The 15,885-nt window shown below is 54.6% G+C and overlaps 1 protein-coding gene across 4 annotated transcripts in view; it reads right to left on the bottom strand.

Moving 5' to 3' along the window:
* Window positions 1-843: 843 nt before the first annotated feature.
* The window catches only part of Cd82 (CD82 molecule), a 44,074-nt gene continuing 29,032 nt past the window's right edge, over window positions 844-15,885 (bottom strand). For all 4 annotated transcript variants that reach the window (XM_055600068.1, XM_055600095.1, XM_055600084.1 and 1 more), the window contains exons 4-10: window positions 14,408-14,480; window positions 11,412-11,536; window positions 11,224-11,298; window positions 3,512-3,625; window positions 2,238-2,441; window positions 1,918-2,001; window positions 844-1,669 (exon numbers count right to left, since the gene is read on the bottom strand). In XM_055600068.1, the coding sequence (XP_055456043.1) occupies window positions 1,592-1,669; window positions 1,918-2,001; window positions 2,238-2,441; window positions 3,512-3,625; window positions 11,224-11,298; window positions 11,412-11,536; window positions 14,408-14,480 (753 nt within the window). In that variant the 3' untranslated portion in view covers window positions 844-1,591. The remainder of the gene's footprint in view (window positions 1,670-1,917; window positions 2,002-2,237; window positions 2,442-3,511; window positions 3,626-11,223; window positions 11,299-11,411; window positions 11,537-14,407; window positions 14,481-15,885) is intronic.

Raw genomic sequence — 15,885 nt, 5'->3', positions numbered from 1 at the left:
AGATCCCAGACAGGCCCCACACTGCCTGGCTAAACCCCTGCCTTCAAAGAGAGAGACATAGACACAGACAGAGAAAGAGAGACAGAAAGAAAGTCTTCAGGGAACCCAGGCTTCCTAATCCTAGCCAGAGTCAGGATCCCATGGTGGGCCTGGCAGTGAGTTTCCACGGACAGAGACAGACTCAGACCACAGAAAGTTCTTTGACCCTATCTATGTCAGGACTAGACTCTCTGGTTGAATCCTGGACACTCTTTTCTCTTTGGTTCACACCATGGCTCAGTCTCACCAGATCCTGTCACTCTAAGTCAACTCAACTCAGGAACCACTTCCTGGTTTGCAAGAATGTAGATGCCATGTCCCCTCCAGCTCCACAGCTCCATCCCCACTCCTGTGCTCTGGAGTTTTCACTGTCCTAAGTGTCCCCACAGGCTGAGAGAATCCCAGACTTAGGGCAGGCCCTGTGCCTGTGGTACTAGGAACCTTTGGGTCCCTGAGCTCCTAAAATGAGGCAGCAGCGCCGCCTGGTGGGCACTGCTGAAGCATCCCCCCCTCACAGCCTAGAGAGTAGCTCACCAGGAGGCAAGGCTCCCTCCCCTGCAGCCTAGCCTTTCTTGTCCTCCAGGCCCTGCAGGTGAATGGGAGAAGTGCCCACCTGGCCATCCCTCCCTGTGGGTGCTTCCTCATGGAGTCATTTGGCTCTGAGTTTGTCCAGGCTGAGTGTTCATTTCAAACAGCCCCAAATCTGCACATCCTACTTGCCTTGCTTATCATGCAAATGTCTCTCTCCCATCACCACCACATCCTCTCACCCCATAGTTTAGGATTTCACCTCCTCAGACTGGATCGTTATAAACCCACCTTTAATAGTTCATTTCAGAGATGAGCATATGGAACCCCTCTCCCACCCTGCAAGGCACAGCCTCACCCACCCTTAGCCCAGGGGACAGGGAACAGCTGCCAAGAAACACCAGTCCAGATCCCCCTTCTCCTGTCCACAGACAACTCAGGGTCCCGTGCCAGACCTGCTTAGGGACCTAAGCAGTCGGGTCCCTCACCAAAGAAGAGCTCACTAGAGGCTGCCTGGGGCAGTGATCCAACTTCTGCTTAGCTGAGCTTGGGGAGAGAGGGTTATTTCAAGTGTGGGAAAGGACTGAATATCCTCTCTGTCTCCCACGGAAACATGGAAAACCCACAAAGAAAGTGTCACAGTGGGAAAAATAATCCATAAACCTTTCCTGTAGCCTGTCCCTGGGCAGCCATGGGTGCCGCAACCACCCTCCCTGATTTTTAATACAATATGACTTCAGGGTAGGAACCCAGCCATTCTGTGTACAGTAATACTGGGAGCCATTTCAAACTGTTAAAAAGACCCCAAGCAATAACAGGAAGAGCCACAGAATAGCCAGGGCCCCATATTGGCGGCAGAGAGGCAGGGAGAAGGGTCCAGGCCCAGAAAGTTCCCAGTACAACCTGCCTAGCATGGGCCAGAGGCCTTAGTGGTGGAAGGAACACAGGCCATAGGGGAAAGAGCCAGAGAGGCTCATGGGAGGTTGAGGGTGGAGAGACCAGGACAGTGGGGATGTCAGCAGCCTCAGTACTTGGGGACCTTGCTGTAGTCTTCAGAATGGATGTGCCGGCACAGACAGATGGACAGGAGCAACCCGAGCAGCTGTGAAGGACAAATGAAAGTCAGGATGGCCAGCCCAGGTCCCCGAACCCTACCGTCCAGCTCCACACTGGGCTCCAGTTACAACCACCCTGAGGCAGATAGGCAGGCTGCTGAAGGAGGCCCCGAGAGGGGCAGTGCCCTATGTCACACAGCCAGATGGGAGGCCAGGGGCCCTCTCGAGGCCCGTGGACCACTCACTCCATAGGATCACAGCAATGCAGGGACAATGGGGGAGAGTTGGGACAGACCTCAACGACAGCGACAGCGGAGCACACGCCCAGGAGGATGCCGAGGTTCTCCTGCAGCCATGCCTGCACCTTCTCCATGCACCCCTGTGGAGAGACTGCACATCAGCCACCAGGCACAGCTGCAGGGGGCCTGCCCAGGCTCCCTGTCTCGAGAGCAGACTCCCTCGTGCACCTGCAGATGACGTGTGAGCCCATGACTGGAAGGAGGGGTGTATCGAGGGAAGGAGGCCTGAGGGACAGCCCAGGCAAGCCCAGTGGCTGGAACACTTGCCCCTCTCAAGAGGAAAGAGCCCAGCTCCTGACTGCCAGCCCACACACACCTTAGTATACACAGGCCAATCTTCGGGGCGGTTTGTGCTCTGGGTGCTGCTGCCGTTGACCTCACAGAATCCCTTCTTCACAATGTTCTGGTTGTCCTCTTCTGTCATGTTCTCACAGGAGCAGGGGTAGGTGGTCACCGTGAAGTCCTTGAGCTCTGAGTTGTTTACCCAGTTATAGACACTCACCCAGCCACAGCACTGCACCTGTGCGGCAAGGGGGGAGGGGGAAGGGCAGACAGGCTGCTTGATCGGCCACTCAGCCCATCCCAAGCAGACCACCTTCAGGTGGGCACTCACACTGGCCATGTCTGCGCCCCCTCGGATGGTGGAGATGCACAGAGCCCATGGCCTGAACTTCAGTGCTGTGCATCAAGAAGGAATTCAAAGAGGCTTTTAAGAAACAGCAAAGCTACAAAGACAGCAGAGAGCCAGAATCAGAAGCAGTTAGCATATGCATAGAGAGTGGAGGAGCAGAGTCTCAGTGAAAGAGCAGGTGTTTGGGATTCGAGGCTGGCAGGAGGCAAACTGAGCATGGGGGTCTGGGGTCATGTACTGGGTTCAAACCCCAGTCCTGCCTCTTCACGCTAAGCTGAGGTTTCCACAGATGAAGAATGGAAACTAAGGTCCTAATCGGGTAATGCAATGTGCCCAGATGGATCCAGAGAGCCCAGTGACAGCCCTGTCAAGGCCAGGGCTACCCACCAGCAGCTGAAATCTGATGTGGGGCTTCCTGGTCACCAAAGTGGAAAAAGACAGGCTCAATTCCCCTGCTTAAAAGAAAAAACTTCTCTATCCAGAAGGCAGAACACCTTTCTGGAATGGAAGATAAAGATGGGTCCCTTGGCAATCAAGTAGGGGTGGGAGGGCAGAACTTGTGTCTTCTGGGCCATCTCCTGTGTCCAAGCTCAGATCTGCAGCAGCCAGAAGGGGGCGCTCCAAGCACGTGTGGAGAAGCTGGGCTCCAGGCTGTTCCCCAGCTTTCAAGAGTTCTGACAGAGAGGGTGGAGCCTCCAGGGATGGGTGCCACCAGGCTCTGCCCCAGTGAGCACACAGAGATGGGCCTCAGCTGTTCTCTGGCACCAGAAAGGGGCCACCTTTCCAGGGCCACCAAACAAGAGTCAGCGCTGTGAGCTGGGAACCGTCTTCAAAGCTGTGCTCAGGGGCCAGGAGCACCCATGCCCTGTCCCCAAGGGCAATACCACACAACCTGACTGCAGACATCCAGACACCAGACTGCAGAAGTGCCATCATGCGTCACTGCCACACCTCCTCACCTGTGCCTGCACATAGTCCCAGGCCTCCTGCAGCTGCTCGTCACGGCTGCTGCTGGCATTGACCTTGTAGTTCTGAATGATGGTCATCACCGTGGCGCCCACCTCCTGCTTCAGCTGTAGAGGGAGTGCAAGGGTCAGGCTGGACTAGAACCTGGGCCTCATAGCCGCATACTGCCTTCTCCACCTCAGCAATCCCAGGCCACACTCAAGGCTCCAGGACGACTACCTTCCTGGTCATCCATGTGCCCATTCTGTCAGCGCCGACCTGGTCAGCCACGGCCTATCGCTTCACCATTCATCTTCGCTGTCAATGCTGAAAAGCCTCCTGTGGCCTTTCACAACTTTCAGGAGACATGTCAATGTGCTCTCAGTGGCTTACAAAGTCCCAGGCCATTTGTCCAGGTCTTCCCACTCCCTGGTCCCCTGCTCTTTCATGCCATGCTCCATTACACAAGGCCTCTTGCTGTCTCTGTGCTGCTCCCTCTGCTCAGAATGCTGTTCCCCTGGATATGAACATGGCTAGCTCCCCTGTCAAACTTCATCTCCTCAGAAAGGCCTCAGGGTTGCTCTTCAGAACACTCTGAGGCTCTGTCATCCTTCCCTGGCCCTCCTTGTCCTGCAGTGTTAAATGCTGGCACCAAGAGCCCATCTGCTATTTGGGCTTGGAGTCTATTTTCTCAGCTGGGGGGTGTGGGTGGGGTCTGGGTGCGAGCTACTGAGTCCCCAGCAGCTGGAGCGAGGCAGGGTGCAGCTGAGTGTGTGGTAACAGGTAACAAACACACCTTCCCCATGGTTAATATTCACAGGAGACTGGCATAAGGCCAGTCTCCTAGAGAGAGCAAAAATAAGAGGCAGAGCATGTCCTGTTTCTTGCTTTTGTGGCACAGGCTGTAGTCTCTCAGGAAAGCCCTAAGACTGCAAGGCAGGCAGCCTGCCTGGGCCTCAGCCACGTGACTAAGCTGTCCTCCCCTACAGCCAGCAGTGCCACATGAGACTGTTAGAGGGCTGGGCTGCAGATCCACAGGGCCCTCCATGTCTGTCCTCCCTGAAACTTCACAGTCCACATCCTGATTAGTGGGCCCCACCCGGCTGGGGAATCCTGGCTGGGTACCTGGCGTGAGGAGGCCCAGGTGTGAGAGGCAGGTGAAGGCTTCAGAGAACAGAGGCCACGATCTCACAGCTTCTCACCAAGAGCCAGCTGTGCAGAGGGCAAAGCTCTGCAGCTAGCCCCAGAGCGAAGTGAGACCCACAAGGGCAGAAAGATGGCCTCCAAGAACCATGTGGGCAGTTTGTGCACACTTCCCTAACACACGGCTGGAACAAGCCGGCCACCATGACCTCCTTCCTTACTCATGAGGCACCCAGAAATGTCCCTGTGAAGAGGAAGGCCACACACTTGCCCCTCTCCTGGACATAACCACGTTCTTCAGTATGTTCTACCCCAGCCTGTCAAAGGAAGCCTTGAGCTCTGTAACCACGATGCCTACCTCTTCCAGCTGGGCCAGCAATCTGGGTGCTCCTAGCTACTTCCCTGCTCATCTGGGGGAACCAGCCCAGTAAAGCTCCTAGAATAATTTTCAAGAAGCCTCCTGGCCTGGGGATGTGGCTCAGTTAGTACAGAACTAGCCTACGTCAACCTGGGTTCAGCCTCCAGCATAAAGTGGGCATGGTGGCACACACCTGTAACTCAGAACTCAGCAAGGAGGGTGACAGGGTCAAGGTCATCTGTGGCTATACTTCCACTTTGAGACCAGCCTAGACTACATGAGACTCTAACTCAAAAACCAACAAAAAACAGGAAAAGAAAGAAAACGAATCTTTCCGACCTACAGCTCAACAATGGCTGACCTGCGCAGAATACGCTTACTGAATTATCTCAACTGACCCTCCCACCCGGCCTGTGGCCCAAGAACTGGTCCTATTCTGTCACCACAGGCCCAGAGAGGCTTGTGGACTTATCTAGGTCACAGCCACATGCAGGAACTGAAGTTTGGACTTGGGTTTGTCTGCTTCCAGATCAAAGACTTCCATCCACCAGAGAGGATCCCTTTCCATTCAACCACATGCAGAACAGAAGAATTTTCGATGGGGCCAGAGAAGCCCCTGTGGTTTGTGCAGCCCACAACCGTACAGTCGGCCTGCAGGTCTTGGGTCTGTCTGCCCTGACCATCTGGGCCTAGCTTCTGGTCTAGATAAGCAGACAATCCCCAGGCCTTGTAAACCCACCTTCCAACCCCTTCCACATCCTCCCCTGCTGGTAGGTCCCCACTTTGTGGCCACAGGGCTCTGTAGTTTCCCAGTGTGGTTGCCATGGCAGCCGGACTTCCCTACTTCCTCTACAACCCTTTCAAAGACACCAAAAGGTGATAAAAGGCCCTAGGTGATTTCCACCTATGGTGGGTGATTTCCATGGAAATCACTCAGCATCCTCTAGTCCAGGATGTGGCTGACACGGCTAGGGTCAGTGACCCCAGCTTCCACCTAGTGCTGTACAGCCATATATGTGGGCCTCTTGTATTACTGGAGTGGTTCCCTGGGGGCCAAGCCAGCTGGAGGCGGGGGGCAGAGGAGTGGAACCAGAAGCAGGAAGGGACTGAATTCTGTTCGCACTTTGGAGACTGAGATTCATGGTTGATTATCTCTTGTCCCTTTGGTCGGTCCCTGGGATGGTGTCAACCCCATCATCCTCCCCAACTTGTCACATTGTTTCTCCTAGTGAGACCCCAAGAGGGCAATGTCCATTGATCATATCTCGCCAGGGCATCAGACAAACCACAGGCAATCTAACTCCATGGGTCCTCCATTTTCTAGGCCATCTAGCCGGCAGCAGATTCCATAACCCAGATCTGTGCAGCTCCCAGATCCCAGAGGCCTCCACCTGGTCAGCCCCACCTCACCAGCACATGCACAGAGGCCACACTGTTATTTTTCCAAGTATAGTGCTGCTCACAGTCTGAAAGGCAGAGGACCTTCAAGGACAGCACAGAACCCAACTTGGGACTCCTTCCCATGCCTTCCTGCCCTCTGCTTAAATGCCTCCTGTCTTGGGGTGCACATTACCCCACAGAGGCATGCCACAGGGTGGGAGTCTCTCAATGCAAGCACCTCACCAGTTTGTTAGTTCCTCACTGCCTCACTGCTTTGGGCCTCTTAAGTCCTCGCTTGAACCTCACAGGGCTAGTTAAGTCCTTTCCTGGGCCAAAGATCACTGGTGCCCTCTGCCCTCCTTTCTGTGGTCCCTCTCCAGGTTCTGGAGGACACTTCACAGACTTCTCTAATGTGTCACAACATACCAGCACTGTCCTCCAGGGTCCCACCCAAGATGCTGCCTGGCGCTCCTCCGGGCAGGGCATGCTATGACTCAGGCCCTCCGCTTGGGCCATAGGGCAGGATGGCAGGATGTGTCCCCTCTAATGACCACTGTGTGACTCTAGAAGCCTGCTGCCCCACACAATCTGCAGGAGTGTGCCATGCTCCCAGCCACCACAGGCTGACAACGAGCATACTGTCCCTGTACAGACCCAGGTCTCTGGGCTCAATTGAGAGGCTCCACCTCTGTCTCTATGACCCTGGGAAATCAACAGCCAGATGCCTTCTCCCTTCACAGCTGGGAAGAAAAGGACACCTGTCCTATCCCTGAGACAATCTCTCCGGAAACATCAGGCCATTCACAGGGAAGCTTGGTCACTGGGCACCTGGCCTACCACCTTTGCCACACAGGCTTGAACACACTCACGACTTCAGGCTTTCTGGAGCTGGGAGGGAGCCAGCTCTCCTAACACCATCTCTGGAACAATCTGGCCCCACCTGGCCCTTCTCCAAGCCTAGCACATCAACCCAATTCAGGTTCTTGACATCCCTGTACATGTTAATGGGAAGCTAGCATATAGCTGTCATCTTGCAGACAAGCCAACAGGGAGGCAGGAAGACTTCATTTCTTTCTTGGTCCCCTCCAACTCTACTACCCTAGGGAGGACCAGGAGAATCCCAGGTCTAGACATCTAAACAGCTCAGAGAGTGTGTGTAAGTTCACCCAAGTCAGACAGCAACCAGTATCAGAGCCTGCCGAAGAGTGGGCAGGATCCCTGAATTCGAGGCCTGGGCCCTGCTACCAACACAGGCTCAGCAAACACACAGTGGCTAACATCCACTGGCAGTGACAACAACCTGAGCCCTGTGACTTCATCCTAAGTCTTCTGCACTCAGCTGGGCCTATCCTAACATTTACCACAGTGGGTGCAGCTGCCCACGGTGCTTATCTGCTCACCCCGACCCAGCAAAGGATCCAGCAAAGTGATGCCATGATGCCTGCCGACCAGCCAAGGTCCCTGGGCCATGCACCCTGTAACTTACCACTGTCCACACGGCACTGGGAGGAGGCCCTGGAGCCTCCAATGTCTGGTAGCATTCAGATCTTACAGAGAAACTGGGAAAGCTGGGGGATGTGTCTTGGTGGCTGAGTGCTTTCCTGGCAAGCACAAAGCCCAGGGTCTCATCCCCAGACTGAATGAAACTGGGGGAAGGGTACTGATGGTACTCCTAGCACTTGGGAGGAGCAGGAAGAAGTATCATAAGTTCAAAATCATCCTTGGTCACATAATAACTCCAAGGCGAGCCTGGAATTATGAAACTCAGTCTCAAACCAAAATAATAGAATAGAGTGGTGACATGTCACAGACCAGAAGGGCCTGGGGCATTCGCACAACTGTACCCACTGACTTCCCCAGGGACGCTGGCTATTGGGCACAGGGGACCTGGTGTACTGCTTGTGGGCCACTTTGCCACTGAGTGGCTGCAGCTACTGTCTCAGAGCACGTTCCTGACAGGGACACTTGATGAGGACACTCAAGTGGCCTGAAGCATTACCTCCACAGAAGAGGAAGCTGAGGCAGAAAGAGACTGGGTGACGAGTGTGCCCAGGGTCTCAGAACCAGTTCTGAGTAGGCCCTTGAGAAGAGGCCAGTCATCTAGAAGCCTCTTCCTCTGCCCTGAGAAACCCTGTCCCACTCCCCAGCTGTGCTTGTCTCCAGGAATAAACATCACCAAGGGATGTTTAGTCTCCTGCTGTGATTTACAATGTGCCTGGAGGGGAAATTATGCTCCTTCTAACTCAGGAGCGCAGGGGCCTGGAACCTCACCCAGTGTAGGATCCCTGTTCTGTGCAGGAAGGAGTGAGACGTGGAGCCTGAGGCGGTCAGGTGGCAGGGGAAGGCTGTGGGGCACACAGCACTGCAAAGAGCCAAGGCCTGATCCGGGGCTGGAGGCAGATCCAGAAGCTGGGCTCCTGGGCTTCTACACAGATTGGGGGTGTGGCGGAGCAGCAGGCAAAAGGATGCTTGGGAAGTCTCTCTGAGGCTGCTGAGTGTCTTACCATGATCTAAGTCACCTTGGCTCTTGTGAGCCTCTGTTTCTTGAATGGAAAAGTACTTGTAAATCTGAAACAGGTTGTGTTCAAGCTTGGCCCCTGATGTGGGGTTGAAGCACCCATAGGTGCTGTCGTCATCACTACTATGGCAGCTCAGACACCCTGAAGAGGCCACCAGTGTCCTACCTAGTGGCACTGAATATATCCTGACTAGGTCCCAGAAAAGCCGCACAAGGGAGAAACAGGTACCAGACCTTATACCCTGTTGGGTAAGGAGTCCCCTCCCCTAACCACAGGTTTCCTGCCTGACATCCAGAGGAGCTTCCTTTCATCTGGTGACTCTACCATTTCCTCTTTTGCCTTGGCCACCTGAAGGCTCAGAGCTCAGGTCTGCCCTCAGCTGTCATGGTTCAGAAACAAGCAGCTCTGCTCTTAGGACAGGCTCTCTTCTCTCTCATTTTGATTGCAGCTGTGCTGTGCCCATGCTGGGAGCCTGTGCCCATGCTGAGAGCCCTGTGCCCATGCTGGGAGCCCTTCACCCATGCTGGGAGCCCTGTGCTATAGCTGGGAGCCTGTGCCCATGCTGGAAGCTCTATGCCCATGCTGGGAGCCTATGCCCATGCTGAGAGCCAGCCCACCTCACCTGGAGAACAGGCTGGGTGTGGATTATAAACCAAAGCAGATCCAGGGGAGGAACCAATATGGCAAATGTTTTATCAGCATGTTCACTAAAGCAGGATGCCTGGGTTCCCATCCTGTCTCTGCTGCTCACTAGCTATGTAGATATGCAGAAGTTGCTAAAGCTCTCTGTGCTTCAGCACTCACATCTGAAAATGAAATCCACCCCCCTTCAATCTCCTGCATGCTTTAAGAAAATGACCAAACTCAGTATGTGAATAGCCCAGCACCAGGTCCTTTCTCAGGTCTATGAAGAGTTAGCTCATGTTGGACCAACATTCTTAGCTTCCAAGAGGGGCCTAGAGCTAGAAGCCCTTGCCCTGTGCTGCATGGCAGGATAGGAGGGAGAGCCCAGGGCTCAGCTGGGCCTCAGTGAGGCCTCTAAAGGGAGTCGGGGAGACTGGGCCTCTCTGACTTCTGCACTGGCAGGATGGAGGAGGGACGAAGTATGACCCCGCCTCTCACATGACCTGGGTGGTGACTGGTGATGACATGGTGTAACAGGGTCAGCACTGAGGTTGGTTTGTGGCCAGTGTGACCCAGCAACAGAGACTCGAGGGTCTAAGGGGCTGTGATCAATGTTCTCCCTCACCATCCACTTCTCCAGATTAAAGGCGGCACACACCTTTAATCCAGTGCTTAGGAGGCAGAGGCTGGTGGATTTCTGAGTTCTGGGCCAGCCTGGGCTACACAATGAGACCCTGTCTCAATAAGAAGCACTTGTTTCTCTACCCACCGACATGGAACTCGCCCTGCAGGGCTGCTGTCCAGAACTTATGTGTGTGAAGCTTTTACGTGGTGTCAGTACACACAGCAGGGGCCCAGACCTGAGCACTGGGCAGTCATGATTCTCAACAGTCACGAACATCTCAGGCTAAACTTCCTCAGGCGCCTTCGAGACCCAGTGCAGGGAGGCTGTCTGAGAGGAGCAATGGCTCTGGCTGCCATCATCCTCTGTTCTTCTGGCCACAACAGTGCTGATGTTGTGCCTGGTGCTGTGGCAGCCACCCTGTGACCATGAGGTGACATGTGCCTCATCCCAGTGGGAGGGCTGACCAGTCTCTGAACTTCTAATGGAGACTTGTGGAGAAACCAGCAGCAAACATCCCTTGGACCTTGAGCCACACTAAGTCTGACTTTCTGTCCTGAGAGCTAAACATTGCTTACACAGGGCTAATGTCTGCGTTAACAGACACCTCCCTAGGCTCATCTGTGGCACAGTGGCAGCAGGTGACACAGACTGAAGAGAGGTAATGGCAGAAACTGCCTTGCACGTATCAGCCTCTCACCCAGCCAGGCACCGGTGGTCCCCATCCTTGCTTACTGAGGGTGAGGCAGGTTCAGAGAGGGAAGTGGCTAGTCTGAGGCCACAAAGCAACCCGAGACTCCATCACAGGCCCTGAGGCTCCCTACACTGCCCCACTTTTATTTACAAGTGCCACCAAGGGGCCTCCCCAGGGCAGAAGGCCAACTCTGGCACCCCCAGTAAGGGAAACAAGTCTGTCTAGCCACTCCCACACCGTTGGTCACCTAGAGGAGGACAGTCTTTATGCAGGAGGCTGGCCAAGACTTTCTGGGCTGTCTGTGACAACTGAATGGTTTCCTTTCTGCCCTAACATAGGTACCTCACCAGACCTCACCCGCTAGAAGTAGGAAGAAGGGTTCTCACCTTGTCAGAGTTGAAGTAGAAAAGGACCCCAACAGTCACCTGGGCAATGAGGATCAGCAAAAGGAAGGCGAAGTACTAGGAACAAAGAGATACAGAGTCAGCTGTGGGCCCATGGCTGTCTGCCCCGTCCCGGGAGGAACTGCCCACCCAGGGGTCTGAGCCAGCACAGGTTCAGGGCCCGGACTCACCAGCCCCAGCAGGCAGCGGACCTCATTGACAGCACCGATACAGCCCAGGAAGCCCATGACCATGGTGACGGCGCCCACACCAATGAAGACGTATGCCCCCACCTGCATCGAGCTGGACGAGGTTTCTGAAGGAGAAGGGCGCGCGTCCAGTGAGCCGTGAGCCGCAGGGCAAAGGCAGCCTGGGTCCAGGTCTACTGCCTGACTCCTCAGAGCTGGGGTGGGAACATCCATGTTCCTCACCTAGTCCTGGGTACAGCCACACTCCACTCCCACCAGCCTAGGGTCCTTTTTCTTCCTTTTGTTCTCTATGCCCTACACCTGATTTTCCCCGAACCCTGAGACTGAATGCAGGAGGGTGGGGCCAGGAGTTGTATTTCCTAGGGGGCCCTGCCAGTTGCGGGGGGGTGTGGATCAAGAGGCAGACATCACAGAGGGTCTGCTGAGTGCCCTGAAGACCTGCCGGCCCCCTCTCTGGCCAGGACATGGGGCAGGGAAAGGCTGTCAGGTGCAAAAGCGTCAGCTAGTGCAGGGGTCTGCCATGCTTTGCAGGTAGCAGAAGCCACCGTCAGGCAAAGGCGAGCGGGGGTGGCTAAAGGGACCTTTTGGAGATCTGGACTCTTACAGGGCCTTGGGCTCAAGCTCTGCTGAGGGGAGAGCCAATCCTTCACGTGGTCCCCCAGGGATGAGGAACAGCCAGGGCCAACCCAGGCCCTCCAGCAGGGGTGACAGAGGCCTGCTTGGCCATTCTCAGTGCTTGCTCACCGAGGTGGTGGCAGCCAAGCGGAGCATCCTGGGGTCGCCCCTGCCGTGTGTACAACAGGAGCGTGCGTCTGATTCAGCCAGCAACGGACCAGGAAGGTAGAGGGCAGGCCACATAAACTGAAGGGACTAGGCACCCAGTCAGGTGACCAAGCTCGGCCAGCATGCCACGACCCGTGGCAAGCCACTTACTTCCTCCTTCCTCCTCTGGAAAAATGGGACTTTGTATAGCGTCTCACAGCCAACAGGACTCAGCTGTATTACACAAGTCCCTCAGAGCCATCCTCAAAGCTTCACGCTGAAGTGAGAGACCCCTTCTTATATGCTTGTTTGGGACTGGGCCTCACATAGCTTGGGCTGGCCTCAAACTTTTTCTGGAGCAGAGGATGGTCTTGAAGTTCTGCTCCTCCCGCCTCTAGCTCCCACCTGCTGGCATTACAGGTGTATGATCTCCATGCCCCACAGGGAAAGGAGGCTCTATGACCTCACCATCTCAGGAGGTACACTGCTATCATCCCTGCTTTGCAGGGAAAGCAGCAAAGAGAGGTAAAGTAACTTGCTGAGGACCACACAGCTGGCAGGCAGCAGATCTGTGAGACTGACCTTCAATCCCCCACACACAACTCCTAGATCCAGGGTGCCTTCTGAACCATGCTTTCTTTTCTGAATATCCCACCATGAGGGACTCAGCACTCACATGGGGCAAGAGCCAGGACCTGGGCTCCCATCCCCCCCTAACCTTCTAACTACGTGTCCTCAGGCAGGTTACCCCACCTCTCTGTGCTGAGGACTCTCTCTTCTGTAAAGGGGATGATGGGGGAAGAGTCCCAGTGCCAGTGACTCAGGAGATGCCCAGTTCAGGGGCAGTTATGTCATCCAGCAAGTCAGGAGCCCTGGGTCCCATTTTGACCCTCACCTGGGAGTAGGGCCTCCACCAGCCTCAGTTTCCCCAACTGCCTGTGCTGCTGGATCAGGGTTGCTTTTCTTTGTATTCTCACCTGGATTTTTGTTTGCTTTTTTAGGAATAAGGTTTCACCCTATAGCCCCCCTCTCCCCCGCTGGCATAGGTATCACAGCAGTGCACCTGCGCAGACTCCACAGTGTTTCTGGGCCCTGGCCGCCCAGGGGCCCCTGGATGCTGCTGTAAACTCAGAACAATGTCTGCAGGTGGGTGTGCGCTGGGTGCGACCTGGGCCTGGAATTTACAGAGCTGTGGAGAGTCAGAAGCCTTTAAAGCCTGACCGCACAGGGCAGGGTGCAGGCAGCAACGAGGCGGCCAGCAGACTGCACTCTGGCACAGTGCCTGATGGGTGTGGGCTGGACCCATTAAGGCAGAATAGAATCATGTCTAAGGAGAGTTTGTCCCTGTGGGAGGGCACTGGAGTGTGAGAGTGGGCAGAGAAAACCCACCCAACCTTACCCCAGACAGTGAGAGCTCACAGCAGGGTCATCCCTGCTTTCTACCTCCTGACGGAAGGCCTGGCCCTGGGAACCTGGGCAACAGGTATAAACCCTCCTCTCTATATCCCTGACAGGGTCTGTCTTGTTTAAATCAAGCAGCTGTCAGAATGGCCAGAGTCCAAACCAGCTGCTTTGGACAGCTGCTGAAAGTGAAGAGGGCCAGGGCCTGCCACTCACTGGGGAATGGCTGGCACAGAGTGCTCCTGGCATGCTACACTCCTCCGCACCCAGAACTGGGACGGGCCAACTCCGCCAGGCATGAGGTCCTCCTAAGGGAGGAGGCAAGGAGGTCAGGTACTATGTCCTCAGTCAGCCCATGCTGGTCAGCTCTACCTCTGAAGGACAGAAGGGGCCTGGCATGGAGGACAGAGCTAATCGCCATTGAGGAGCCAGTGTCTTAATGACTCTGTCCCTTTGTACATTTGGAATAGCAGGGCTGCTAGGGTTAAGGCTGATATGCATCTGACTCTTTCCTACGACTCTCTGAAGTGGGAAGTGACTGCAGCCAGCATTTCACTGAGCAGTCAAACACTGGGACAGAGGGTGTGACAGGCTTCTCTGAGGGTGAAGAGTATGAGTCCCTCCACCCCCAACCCAGTCACCCAGCGATCTGCAGACAATGGTAGCTTTGTCTGTGAGCAGGCATTTGTGCTGGGTCCCTGGCAGGGGTCCCCTGTGCAGCAGTCAGCGACAGGAGGTGGCCATGTCCCTGGGAGTAACTGCACCCATATGTCCCTCCTCTCAAGAGTAGGCTGTGTGGGCAGGGTTTGTCTTACGCAGGACGGACACGAAGCTGCTCCTGTCTGCGAGGATCCACACCCCGAAGCCCAGAATCACAGCACCCAGGATCTGCAAGGAGAGGGGCAGTCAGTGGAGGCCCAGAGCAGGTAGGTCAGGAAGCTGCCCGGGACCCAATCGAGGGGGGTGGGGGGTAGGAGAAGACATACAATGTCCAGAGAGTCCCTTCTGCCATTTCTGCCATGGACACACACACACACACACTCCCAACCACACACATTCACACATACATACACCTGTGCACAAACACTAACACACACACACACACACACACACACACACACACACACAGCGCGTACACTTACTGCCCTTACTGGTACCCTTCTTCCTTTGGACTGGTTTTCAGAAAAAAAGCCACAGGAGTCAAAGTGCCCCCAAGTTTAATTAAGGGATTGAGATAGGGAGGAGATGGGGGGGGTACAGCCAGGATACAAAGTGAATAAATTGTAATAAGTAAATAAATAAATAAATGGGATGAGAACTCTGGTTGTGGAAAGCTGGAATGTTACGGGCTGAGAATAAATTACTCTGTTGTCTTTAGACCTCTAAATAGCCATTTATTGTACTACTTTATGTGTGACCTAACATCCTTGTGACTTTTAGGGAAATCTCTTTGGACATTTAAGCACTAGCTTCCACTACCCCAAAACACTGAGAATGTCATCAAGTAGCATCTGAGGCCTACAAGAGGGATCCCCCAGCCCAGATTTGCTGTAACCCACCTACCAGATATTTCTACCAATGTATCTGAAGCTCACCTCATGTCCGCTGGATCTGCCCAGCTCCCCAGGCTGCCAATCTGCACCCTCAAAGTCCTATGTACAGGAGCCTCTGAATACCAGAGCTGACTGGATGAAAGCTGGGCACAGTGGCCTTCCTGTGGGTTGACCTCAAACAACTTTCAGAGGATGTTTCAGAGAGGAAGAGGAAGAAACGGATTGGAGTGAAGTTTGGACATCTGTCCTAGTTAGCTCTATCAACTCGACACAGCCTAGAGTCATCTGAAAGGAAAGCCCCGTTGGAGGACTTGCCTGTGGCACATGAGGGGGCTGTCTTGGTTGTTAACTGATGCAGGTGAGCTCTGTCCACTGCGGGCAGCACCATTCCCCAGGCAGCGCACAAGAAAGCCAGCTGGGCATGATCCTCTGAGTGAGCCAGCAAGCAGCATTCCTCTGTGGCCTCTGTTTCAGGTTCCTGCCTTGAGTTCATGCCCTCGATGATCGACTGTGACCTCAAAGTGTAAGGGGAGAGAACCCCTTCCTCCCCTAACTCTCTTTGGTCACAGTGCAATATAGAGCAAATTTGAACCCCATCCTAATAGAGCATGCTGCCTATGGTGACTGACCACAGCTGCTCACTCAAACCTGCCAGGGTGTTGAGTTGTGAACATTCTAGAAAACTTCTACATGAATGTACATCAAGTCAGAGTCTGTTTTCTGTCTCATTAAAGGGAAAA

Source organism: Psammomys obesus, unplaced genomic scaffold (assembly GCF_907164565.1).
Source record: "Psammomys obesus unplaced genomic scaffold, mPsaObe1.curated_primary_1811, whole genome shotgun sequence".
Taxonomy (NCBI): Eukaryota; Metazoa; Chordata; class Mammalia; order Rodentia; family Muridae; genus Psammomys; species Psammomys obesus.
The sequence above is the reverse complement of the archived record's forward strand: the minus strand, read 5'-3'. Positions and strand labels throughout refer to the sequence as shown.